This window comes from Pelodiscus sinensis, chromosome 14, assembly GCF_049634645.1.
Source record: "Pelodiscus sinensis isolate JC-2024 chromosome 14, ASM4963464v1, whole genome shotgun sequence".
In the NCBI taxonomy this organism is placed as follows: domain Eukaryota; kingdom Metazoa; phylum Chordata; order Testudines; family Trionychidae; genus Pelodiscus; species Pelodiscus sinensis.
Genome location: NC_134724.1, coordinates 2,995,968 through 3,008,293, shown reverse-complemented (window position 1 = coordinate 3,008,293; position 12,326 = coordinate 2,995,968). Strand labels below are relative to the sequence as shown.

Here is a 12,326-nt window from a genome sequence, read left to right as displayed (position 1 = left end):
CTCTGTTTGTCTTGTCTATCTTGATGGTACATTTGTGGATTAGTGCTCCTCTCTATGGCCCTGATCTTGCAAACATGTATGTGTAGCCCATTGATTTCAGTGCCATTACTAACGGTAGTAAAATTAAGCATGTTCATAAGAGTTTGTAAGATTGGACCCCATTGTGATTCTAGTGTGCCCATGACAGGGGGCCCTCATCTTAGATGGAAATGCTACATACTTCTGTAATATAGTAGATAATGATAAACCACACACAAACCTAGCCAATGTGGTTCTGTATCTCCCTGTTCCGGCAGGAATATTGTACTTGCTGTTCAGCCTTGTTATAGAATATCACCCCACACAATTTCTTTAATTCTCCTTTTATTATTAATGCAGCTTGTTTAGTTCTGCATTTTACTCACCTAAGAAGCCTGCACAGCACATGGTCCAGACAGTGACACATGGCAAGTAGCATAGAATAGGAAAAAAATGCCACAACAGATGGTAACCAAGAAGGAGGGACCTCATTGCTGGTGGACACTGTTGTATTCCTGATCCCTGGAGGCACCTTTAAGTGACTTACACAAGAGGCGCTTGCCCTTTTTTGATATATTAATAAGGCCCCAAACTTCCCCCCACCAAAAAAAGAATTCCCCATTTACTTTTACATTAAAAAAATTAGGTCTCGTCTATTTTGATATTTCTGGAAGATTCTCTAGATGAGGGGTGCAAGAGAGTTCCCATCTTCTGCTATGTTTGGTGTTCCTTGATAGGGTTGCCAGGTGTCCAGTTTTGAACCAGACAGTCCAGTATTTGAGCTTTCTGTTTGGGAAACAAATTGAGAACATATAAATGAGAAAATATACATGTTCGGTATTTTTAAAATAAGATTAATGTAGATTATGTCAAGTGTGTCTGGTATTTTTGTTCAAATCATCTGGCAACTCTACCCTCGAAAGCCTCAACGCCTCCAGTCACGCAAAAGATTACATGGAAATCTTAGTTTTAATTTAAAACAAAAAGCTTGTTACCCCTTCATGGTGGCAGAGCAACATATGAAAATGCAACCTCAGCCGAACCCTAAATGCTCCCCCAATGGAAGGTAACTGAAAAGAAGCCCCAACGTGTGGCGCCCTGCACGGATACAAAATTGGTATCCGCAGCCGCCAAAATGAATGGCGGCTCTCCACACCCACCTCCCCAGATGCCTGCGGATGGAAAGCAGGGATCTGCACATGTGCAGGGCTGGGGATACACAATTGGCATCCACCATGCACGGTGGGTCTGCAGGGCTCTAAGGTGTCCTGCAAATAGGGGGCCTGGCAATGCTGGGGGGGAGCGAAGGGCAGGCCCCTGAGTCCCATGGGGGGCTATTTGTATCCCTTGGGGCTCTCAGCAGCCTGGGGGGGCGGATGGTCTTTCGGGGGGGCGAGGGTGTCAAGTGCTGTGGGCACTGGGACAGCCCCGCATGGCACAGCCTGGGTGCTATGGCCCTGCCCTGGGCGGGCTAGGGGGCAGAGCAGCTGGAGGGGGCCCCGCCTCTCCCGGAACGACTCTGCTCGGGTCGCGGTTTCCTGGTCGGAACGTGATCCCACAGGGCACTCGGCCACTTCCGGCTTTGCTTCCGGCACCTCGGCGGCCTGGGAGGCGCGCGGGCGGGGGAGGGGAGCGGCCGAGGACACGCGGAGGGAGCCGCGGCCGCCTGGCCCCGGCGGGGATCCGTAGCTGGAGGGGGGCGGGGCCCGGCCCTGTCACTCGCGCTCTCGGAGGCCACTCGGGGCCCTTCCGGCCGCGCGGAGTGAAGCCAGGGGCGCCCCGCGCGCCGCTCAGGCCCCTCCCGGCACCCGTAGCAAGGGGGGGGAACCCTCCCCCGGCCTTCCCTCAGGGCCCGCTGCCCCTGCTCCCCTCCCCCACCCGCCCCCCCGGGCGGCTTTCCGGGGGGGGGCTCCTTGCCCCCCGGCCCTGGGGGGGCAGTGGCGCTCTGAGGGGCATGGGGCCCTGAGGCTGCCCTTGGGGCGGGCCGGCCGGGGCCTGCCCGCATGTGCCCCCCGCCGGGGCCCGGCGCAGGACGGAGGAGGCGGCTCCCCGGGGGCTGGCGGGCCCGCAGGTGGCGGCGGCCATGGAAAGCCTGGCCGGCTACGTGTACAAGGCGGCGAGCGAGGGGCGCGTGCTGACCCTGGCTGCCCTGCTGCTCAACCGCTCCGAGACCGACATCAGGTACCTGCTGGGCTACGTCAGCCAGCAGGGCGGGCAGCGCTCCACCCCCCTCATCATCGCTGCCCGCAACGGCCACGCCAAGGTGGTGCGCTTGCTGCTGGAGCATTACCGGGTGCAGACCCATCAGACGGGCACCGTCCGCTTCGACGGGTACGTACGCCGGGCGCCCGCCCGAGCCCAAAGGGGGATGGCACAGCCGGCATGACCGCTGAGCCGAAACCTCTCCCGAACGCGCTTGCCAACCGCGTCGCGGGTTGGTCTATCGGGCGACGCTAGATTGTCCGAACGACATCCCTGAGGTCTGTGAAAAATTGCACGCTGTCATTAAGTTGACCTACGGGCCCATTGTAGACACTGATCAATGGAAGAATTCTTCTGTTGGCCTAGCTAGTGCCTCTCAGAGAGATGGATTTACCACCTCAGTGGAACCCTTTCCGTCGCTGTAGGAAGCATCCACACGACAAATGGCGCAGCTGTGCTGCTGTGAATTTTCTAGTGTAGACGTACCCTCTCTGTGTGATTATCGGGGATGCGGACACCTTCCTACTAAAATTCCGTTGAAAAAGTTAACCGGTTAAATGTTAAGTTTAACTGGTTAACTGGGATCTTGCAGGCAGGAGGATGTGCCGGATGGGCTGGAGTGGCCTCCCCACTCCATAGCACAGCAAGCCTGACACGGCTGGTGCAGCTTTCCCCCTCCCCCCCAGCTTCTGGGTAAGCATCTCCCTAATTCCTGCCCGGTTTGGAATAGTAGCTGCGAAACAAACTAGGGTCCTCCACCTTACCCCTACCCTGCTGATGGCTAGGAAAACTATGAGCAGCAGCAGTGCCGCAGGTACTGTGTGTACACTCCCTCTGTTCACATTTAAAAGGCTATTTTCCCCAACCACAAGAGCAAAGCATGCCATTTTTTGTTTAAAAAAATCCTCAAACTACCTGATACAGAATCTAATAGGGTAGCCATAGCTCCCACCTCTCAGTTCCCCAGGGAAAGCTTTTGCTTCCTCATGAGCATGTAGCGTTTATTCCAGGATGTACCAGAATGTATTATTCTATGACATCACTGCTACCATGGGTCGCGTGGAGCTTTAGGACGTTCCCTCTGAGAGGTAGGTGTGGGCTGCAGAGCTAAAGCCACATGGATGCTATGTTTGTGTCTAGCCACCCTTCTTTTCAGGTGCTCTAGATACAATGTATAATGCCTCTGGTTCTAGATAAGGTAAACAGTATTGCCTCTCTAAATTACACTGCAAAGTAGTATTACTGTTTTGTATGGTACATTTCATTCCAAAACCTTTTACAAACTATTATATCAACAATACAGGAGACATCACTTTACCCACGAAAACTTTTGCCCAAATAAATCAGTTAGTTTTTATGGTTTCACAGGACTCCTTGTTTTTCCAATACTAAATGCAACCTTCTTTGAAGGGGATGCTCAACAGCACACAACAGTTTAGGACAGGAAGGAGAGAGAAGTATGTTGTTCAGCTGACATGTCATAGGGAGTTTTGGGAGAGACAGTGTAATCATCTGAGCTGGGATTTAGCCATGATGCTGCGGTTAATAATTCTGTTCTTGCAGGAAGTGCTTTAGGATCATTCTGGTCACCAAGGGACAATTTGCCTTCTCTTGCAAGACACCTCCGCAGGAGCTCAGCACCCTCTGTCAAAGACTGGGGAACCAGCATAGAGTCATGGGAAAGAGAAATGCCTGGATTGAATCACCACCATCACTTCCTGCAGCAGCTCGATCTCACAATCAGCCACTGATTGGCCCTGCTTAGCTTTTGAGATGAGACAGGATCACAGCACGACATGCAATAGCTGCAGTAATAAGAATAGTTCTCTTCTCAGCCCAAGTGCAATTAGTTGTCTGGAAAAGGACCTTTTTGGTTGTAAACTTATTATATAGGGATTTTGTGAGGTTTAAATGTCTTAAAAGTATTTTGAAAACTTCCAGTGATAATGCAAATTCCTTTCTACCTTGTCTACTCTCTAGCCATTTAAAGGCATGTGAGAGGTTTTTTTTTTGCCTCCTTGATATCTACATTTTAATGAAGTTTTACTTCTAATCTGAACATTATTTGAAGATAGCATTTATTTGGATTTTACTTGACGGTGGTATTCATTTTTTAAAAGGTTATTTTAGCTCTGATTGCTGTGTCCACAAAAGTTTAGTTTTGAGCTATGGAGCATTCTGGGCAATGTGTATAATGGGCTTTAGTTTCACAAAATTATTCCTGGATCTTGTTTACCATTTTACTCTTCCTTAGCTGGGAGTACAGAGTAATCCTGTGACTTAGACTGGGATAGTTATGGACTTTACATCAGCACACCAGGAAGCTAAGTACTGCAAACTGCAGGTGCAGAAGAGCCTTCTCACAACAGTAAGCTAAAAATTCTTGGCAGCTAAACTGCCCAGTTTATAGAAATCCACCTTACCTGATTCTAAAGCCTGAGTTTCAGAGCTCATCAGGAAGCATTGTAGTTGTTATGATACCATTGTTAGTGGATTATTTAAACATGTTTAGGCAGTTAATAGTTGTATGTTAAATCGTAAATGGATTTGTTTAGTGTAGTGTGGACACAGCTGTTGCCTGAGGCCTCTTTGTAAATGAATCCAAGGCATTAAACTGGCAGTGCTTCAAAGTGTGGCCGTGGCAGAAGCTCTGGGGGAGAGATCTCCTAGTGCTCTGTTAAGCCACCTCTGTGAAGGGAGCAGCTAATAGCGTAGTATTGTAGCCTGTCTTACACTGGCGCTTTACAGCACTGTAACTTGCTCTGCTCAGCACGTGCGCGTGTGTGTGTGTTCACACCCCTGAGCTTGAAAGGTTACTGCGCTGTAAAGTGCCAGTGAAGACTTAGCCTGAGTTCCTTAGCTTTTAGAGCCATAGCATAGATAGAAATATTTTGATTTGGTATGGCACAAATGCTATCTGCCGAAATGTTACTAGGTTGGGAATAACACGTGTAATCAATCACTGGTACCTCTCCTGAATGTCTTGGTTCTGTGTTCTTAAGTGGGCCATCCTTTCTTCTCCTCTGTTATCGCCCTTGTTCTTAAACCTTCTTCTTGCAATGTTATTCTGACATGTTCCAACATGGCTACATACGTACATGACTCTTAAAAATAAAAAAAAAGGCCCAAATCTCCTGCTTAACCATATCAATAAAGCTAACGTTGCCTTAAGAGCAAACTTAAGTTTTAAAGGTTTGCTTTCTTTATGGCAAGGAAGAGCTGCACAGAAAGGAAGAGCTCATTTCAGATAGAGAAAGAGAGAGAGGGAGGTCATAATGGGTGGGTACCCGCTGCTGACTTGCTTCTGGCTGTCAACTGATGGCCAGTAGTTACTATATGTCTCTCTACCAGCCCAGGAGAGGCACTAAGAATAATTCCTCCTTGTGGCATCAAGGTGCGAGGCTGAATCCATGAACACTCATTTTAATCATTCTTTCCAAAGAACAATTCCTCAAGAATGAGGAGGGTGGAGGGAACTGTGTGTTGTGATATCTCTCCTGTTTTTGAGGTGGAGGCTCTTTCTCCTGTTTAGGAAGGGCTGCTATCACCACTCTGCTGTTGGATGGAGGAGTGTCTTCTTCTCAGCATCACGCTCTGTTTTTGGGATGGTAGGGCCCTTTCTCTTCTTCCTGGCATAGGTTTAAGGATATGCCATTTTGATGCACGCACGACCTGTTTAAATTTCCTTTTCTGCCTGTCTGTTAGCTAAGGAAGAACTCCGACCCCTCTCCATGAGGATATCTGGGCTGGGATGTAGAGGTGTGCGGCACATTCGCTCTTTCTGCTCCTTGTTTCGCTGATCATTCTTGTGAGCCTGATTGCCACAGTTGTGCTAGGGTGTTTGTGCTGGTGTTTCTGGTTTCTGACAGGGTGCAAATTAAGGAAGATTGGCTCATAGCATCTACTTGTCTACTCCCTAATTTCTTATTTTGTGTCGTCCCCCTCCCCCCTCTCCCGGAGCACCTGTAAAGCATCTCTCTGTTCATGAACAATACATTTAGCCATAGGGCTGGGGCATGAAAACCTTCCTCATATCTTAGTACAAAAGTAGCCCCACTGATTTCAGAGAGGCTGTTTGTGGAGTAAGGAACTGCTCATGCTGAGTAAAGATATCGGACTCGAGCCCTAAGAACTGTCTTTGGATTAAAACTCTGGAGTTTGTTCTGTTGGGTGTCATCTGAGCACTTGAATGTGAAAATATATATATGAGTATTCTCACTAAATTGCTTTTGCCCATATGCAGAATAATTATTAAATCATGTTTTATTGTATAGTTTTAACTCTGGAAAAATGCCTGAGCAGGTCGACAAACCAATCTCTTATTTCAGTTTGAACTTTTCCCATGGTTGGTTTTCTTAGAGAAGTCTGAGATACTGTTTGCATCCATGTTGCTGCGATATAAACACTCCTGTTTCCAAATTCCAGTGCCACACCAGTGGCTTAGTGGAGAAAACATCAGACTAGGGATGAAAAAAATTAACTGTGTAACTGATAGAATTTCTATCTCTTACATAGTTAATTACGGCTCCCAGGGGATTGCTGTGGCTCCCGTCTCCGAGGGACTACTGGAGCCCAGTGCTTGTGGCCTTTCTTGGCTCCCGGGGCTGCTGCTGTTCCTGTCCCACGTTGTTGTCGGAGCTGCCAGGACTTCTGGGGCTGCCGGCCCTGCATGGTCATGAGGCTGCTGCGGCTCCCGGCAGCTCTATGAAGAGTTTAACCAATAAGTGTTAGCTTATCAGTTACCCAGTTAAACCTTTACATTCCTACATCAGAATTCTTTGTTTTAAGTCTAAATCTTGTTTCCCTTGTTCTTTGTGATCTGTAGATTCTCTTTTCTTTACTGAATGTCGGTTTATCACTATGAGAGTAAATGACAATAATTCTCCTTTTTCTAATTCTTTTTCGTGGGCCTGAGTGGGTATTAGAGGGGAAATTTTCAAAGCAACACAAATGATACCATTAATATTAATGCAAGGCCTCTAGTTGAATCCCTGGCACAGCTTTGAAAAATCTCTTTTTCTGCTGGTCATTTGTGTACTTGCTAAATGCATTATTATGTCTTAGCTCTGCTGATAAATATCTTCCACTTTAAAATAGGATGGCTGTAAAATATCTGTTTGGGTGGACTATAAACTTGGAGTATTGGTAACCTGCTTCTTGTAGACTACTCACATCTCTTATGAAGAGCAGCACTTTTATGGCTTGTTTTTTGTCTTTGCATTTGTAGTTATGTCATTGATGGAGCTACAGCTCTCTGGTGTGCAGCAGGAGCCGGCCACTTTGAAGTTGTCAAACTTCTAGTCAGTCATGGAGCCAATGTGAACCACACTACCGTGACCAATTCAACTCCCCTGCGGGCTGCATGCTTTGATGGCAGATTGGACATAGTGAAATACCTGGTGGAAAATAATGCTAACATCAGTATTGCCAACAAGTACGACAACACTTGCCTTATGATCGCAGCCTACAAGGGCCACACAGATGTGGTGAGGTATCTCTTAGAGCAACATGCCGATCCCAATGCCAAGGCACATTGCGGTGCCACAGCATTACACTTTGCCGCTGAAGCTGGCCATTTAGAGATTGTGAGAGAGTTGGTGAGGTGGAAATCTTCAATGATGGTGAATGGCCATGGGATGACTCCTTTAAAAGTAGCTGCCGAGAGCTGTAAGGCAGATGTCGTTGAACTTCTTCTTGCTCACGCGGACTGCGACAGAAAAAGTAGAATTGAAGCTCTGGAACTTTTGGGTGCCTCATTTGCAAATGACAGAGAGAATTATGATATAATGAAGACTTACCACTATTTATATTTAGCAATGCTGGAGAGGTATAGAGACAGCGAGAACATCATTGTGAAAGAGATTCTCCCCCAAATCGAAGCTTATGGAAACCGAACTGAATGCAGAACTCCTCAGGAATTAGAATCTATTAGGCAGGACAGAGATGCCCTTCACATGGAAGGCCTTATCGTGCGTGAACGAATTTTGGGCTCGGACAATATAGATGTTTCACATCCTATTATTTATCGTGGGGCTGTTTATGCAGATAACATGGAGTTTGAGCAGTGTATCAAACTGTGGCTTCATGCATTGCATTTAAGGCAGAAAGGTAATAGGAATACCCATAAGGATCTCTTGAGGTTTGCTCAAGTCTTCTCTCAGATGATACACTTGAATGAGCCTGTTAAAGCCAAGGACATAGAAAGCGTTTTGAGGTGTAGTGTCTTGGAAATAGAACAAGGAATGTCCAGGATTAAAAGCAGCCAAGACACTGACATCCACGCAGCCATGGACAACTACGAATGCAATATTTTTACCTTCCTGTATTTGGTATGCATCTCCACCAAGACGCAGTGCAGCGAAGAGGAGCAGTCTCGAATCAACAAGCAGATTTATAACTTGATTAATCTCGATCCCAGAACTCGGGATGGGTCTAGCTTGCTGCATCATGCTGTCAACTCCAGTACGCCAGTCGATGATTTCCACACAAACGACGTCTGCAGCTTTCCGAATGCCCTTGTCACCAAGCTCCTGTTAGACTGTGGTGCTGAAGTGAATGCTGTGGACAACGAAGGAAACAGCGCGCTTCACCTCATCGTCCAGTACAACAGACCCATCAGTGATTTTTTGACTTTGCATTCAATTATCATAAGTCTGGTGGAGGCAGGTGCTCATACAGACATGACGAATAAACAGAAGAAGACGCCTCTCGATAAAAGTACAACAGGGGTGTCTGAAATCCTCCTTAAAACGCAAATGAAACTAACCCTCAAGTGCCTGGCTGCCCGTGCAGTGCGGATCTATAACATCAGCTACCAAAACCAGATCCCCAGAACTCTGGAAGAGTTTGTGGAATTTCATTAGGCCACGTCAAATCTTTCAAGTGGTGCTACTCAAAGACTTATGTCCCAGACGATAGAATACACGTGCATTGATTAGTTTTCTCCACTTTTGGTTTTCTTTGCATTCAGTCTTCAGCCTCAGTCCTCAAACCAATCTTGGGGGAAAAAAGCCACAGTGCTTGGAGGTAACTACAGTCTGGTGTCTAGAAAAGTTGGTGACTCTTTTTTGATTAAAAATGAATTGCGTCATTATCTTTTTTTAAAAAAACAAACAAACAAACAAAATGAAAACAAATACCAAATAGAACGAGCACAAAATATTGTTTCAAATAGACACGTGTTATGAGTTACAGTGGAGAATGCTTTAAACAGCCACTCTCAAACGTGTTGTTAAAAAGGCCATGACATTGCATTATCTCTGCAGCAAATTTGTAGATATAAAATCTTGGGGTGAGGAAAGGAAAGGGAGGAGAAAAAAGAATTTGAACATATCTTGTATTTGGTTTCTAAGTCCCCAGCATACAGAGCAACCCAGGGCTCTTCTCTCACCATCTTTTTATGCCTTTCAGTTAACACTGAAACACTCAGTAACATTTTTAAATCTATTTTTTTTTTAAATTTAAGCAGCAGTTATTGACAGCTGCAAGAATATGGGCATGCTCTATTAGGAAATACAGGTTTAAATTCAACTGTATGAATGTGCTGTTGTAGTAATTGTTGAATAATCATGTTCTTCATTTACACTGTTTTTTGTAACTTGAACATCTGTCCAAGTGCATCTAAATCAATCAATTTCTTTTTAATGCAGCAAGTCACCATTTATAAATATCATGCCTGGATACCTAGAAAATAGTGTGTGTGTGTGTGTGTGTGTGTGTGTGTGTGTGTTCGTTCATGCCCCCTAACATGTCAAATAGCTTTTAATTGTTTTGTTGTGTTAGTGGATAACATTCAACATTTTGACTCAGTTTTTAACGCTGCACTCCAGAATTCAAATGCTGTATCTTCCTAACGGAGAAGTCTTCCATTAAAACAGGGCTCGGCAACGTTTCCGAAGTGGCGTACCACCACTTTCCTGGGAGGGGGACGGGGCACTCTCCACCGCGTGCCCCACTTGGTCTCCTGCCCTGGGCTCTGCTCTGGCTTTTCCTGTGGGGAGGGGAGGAGCAGTGCTTGCGTGTGTGTTTCCCCCTTCTCTTGGGTGCAGGATCTGGGTGGGAGGTGAGGTGCAGGAGCAGGCTGAGAGTAGGGTGTCTCACCAGGAGGAGGGGGCAGGAGCAGGGTGTGGGTAGGTGTCTGGCTAGAGGGGTGGGGGCAGGAGCAGGGTGGGGGTCCAGGGCCTCGGCATGGAAGTTGGGGTGGGGGGTGCAGGGTCTGGGCGGCACTCACTCCCCCCCCCCCCCCCCCAGTGTCTATAACAGGCTTTATTTATTGTAACAGTCACTCCCAGGTGGCAGACAGACGCTGTTCCACACACGGAATAAGTTAGTGGCTCATGGGCTGAATGCGGAATGGAGGCCACGCCTTGCCAGGAGCGCAGGGAGCCCGGCCGGCGGGTCCGGGCAGGCTGGCCGGGATCCAGCCTGCTAGCTCCTGAATAATGGACTCCAGCAGCCCCATGGGGCTCTCCGGCAGGTGCGAGCACACAGGAGGCAGGAGTGGATCAGCGCATCGAGCAGCGGGGACACGGCCATGGAAGTGGCGGGTCCTTCATGGGCAAGATGGCAGGTCCTTCATGGGCAAGATGGCGGCCTGGTCTCCTTTTGTCCCCTGTGCTGCTCCTAGGCTTTCTGTCTCCGGATTCTGGCCAGTGGAGCAGCGGGAAAAGCCTGCAGGCAGCGGGCCAGTGTGCTGCTTTTTCCTCCAGCCGGGGGAGCGGGAGGGCGCATGCCTGTGTGGAGACAGTTGTGGCTCCGTCTTTTTCCCCGATCGCACAGCGAGGCTCAGGGCTTTCTCCACTCCCTCCCATGTGCCGCTGGAAATCATCTTGCGAGCCCCTTACCGCACGGTGCTGGATGCTGCCGACTCCTGTATTAAAGGGTCACCTTTGTCCAGGTGTCTTCCTTCAAGTGTGATGATCAGAATCAACTCTCCAATCAGCATGGAATTTGTTTCCCTGAATCAGTCTACATTTTTTCATGAGTTTTATTCCATTCATTATAAAAACTTACAGCAAAATCGGCTTTTGAAAAAAATCAGAAGTGAAATGTTCTTTTCTGATGAGAAGTAACTGATTGTATAATAGCTGCTACTTGAGAAGATACTTCTCCTTGGCAGAGGTTGCAGCATTACAATGATACTTGTTTTGACAGGCTGCTGAAAGTTCAGTTTATTTTAAATACAACTTTTTAACTGTTGGATGACGAAATAATGTTCTGTATTTTTTTAAAAGATCTGAGTAGAACTTCAGGCAAGATCTGGGCACCCACGTTTCTATTTGTATTAAAATAAACACTGAATGTGAAATTAGTTTGTGATTCTGATTTTTGGCTAGTGCCAAACAGAACAACGTTGCTCAGATTGTATGGTGCTGGAAATATAGACTGCCGTGTGTCTCTTGTAAAGGAAAAAGCTTTAGACCCATCACATCTTTAACTTGCAGCTTTTCAGACTGCCAGCGTGAAAACAGAATCCTCAAATGAGAATTGTTTGAAAATTGTATTTCATGTAAGTTCAACGGTAGTGTGAAAACCACCTGTTGCAATTCAGCTGTTCAGGAAAGAGGACAAAGCCAAATTCAGTCACTCAGGACCTTAAAGCAAATACCACATCACAGAATCTTTCACAAAATAGGCAGGAAAGTGTTAGTGTTCCTGTAATTTTGTACTTCGCATGTCTTCCTCTGCCCATCTGAAATGTGCACACGATCTGAAGTGTCACATAATCCATAATAAAATCTTAGCAAAATCAAGATGATTTCTAGCTTGGGTGTTAGACACCACCAGAGGCTTTTAACTCCCGGAGGGCCGACTGCTTTGAAAGTGAATGTGTTTGAAATTGATTCCAAGAGGAGACGAGTGTCCTCCAGCTTCTGAAGCCAATGGCTTCTCAGCACCATGCTTGATCACACCCAGCATAGATAAAGCCTCAAGACCTTCCTGGGTGGAGAACGTGACCAACAAATACCAGATACTTTATAGTATGGTGGTAACATCAGTGGCTGATATATTTTGATACCAACTAAAATAAGCAGAATCTGTGAGTGTGTATGCGTGTGTGTGTTTGGGGGGGGGTAACCCTCTGTTTTTTGCTGTACTGTGCCATG

General features: G+C 47.0%; 1 protein-coding gene across 3 annotated transcripts in view; it reads left to right on the top strand.

Annotated features, from left to right (window-relative positions):
- The window catches only part of FEM1B (fem-1 homolog B), a 52,610-nt gene extending 41,080 nt beyond the window's left edge, over window positions 1-11,530 (top strand). Inside the window, exons 1-3 of one of the 3 annotated variants that reach the window (XR_012895681.1) lie at window positions 1,600-2,349; window positions 7,448-9,246; window positions 10,502-11,530. Coding sequence is in view for 2 of the 3 variants with exons in the window: in XM_025189199.2 (XP_025044984.2) it covers window positions 2,102-2,349; window positions 7,448-9,083 (1,884 nt within the window). In the remaining variant the exon portion in view is untranslated. Of the gene's footprint in view, window positions 1-1,599; window positions 2,350-7,447; window positions 10,110-10,501 lie in introns of those variants that run through there. The other 2 variants (XM_025189199.2, XM_075896848.1) reach the window with 2 other exon arrangements.
- The last annotated feature ends 796 nt before the right edge of the window (window positions 11,531-12,326 follow it).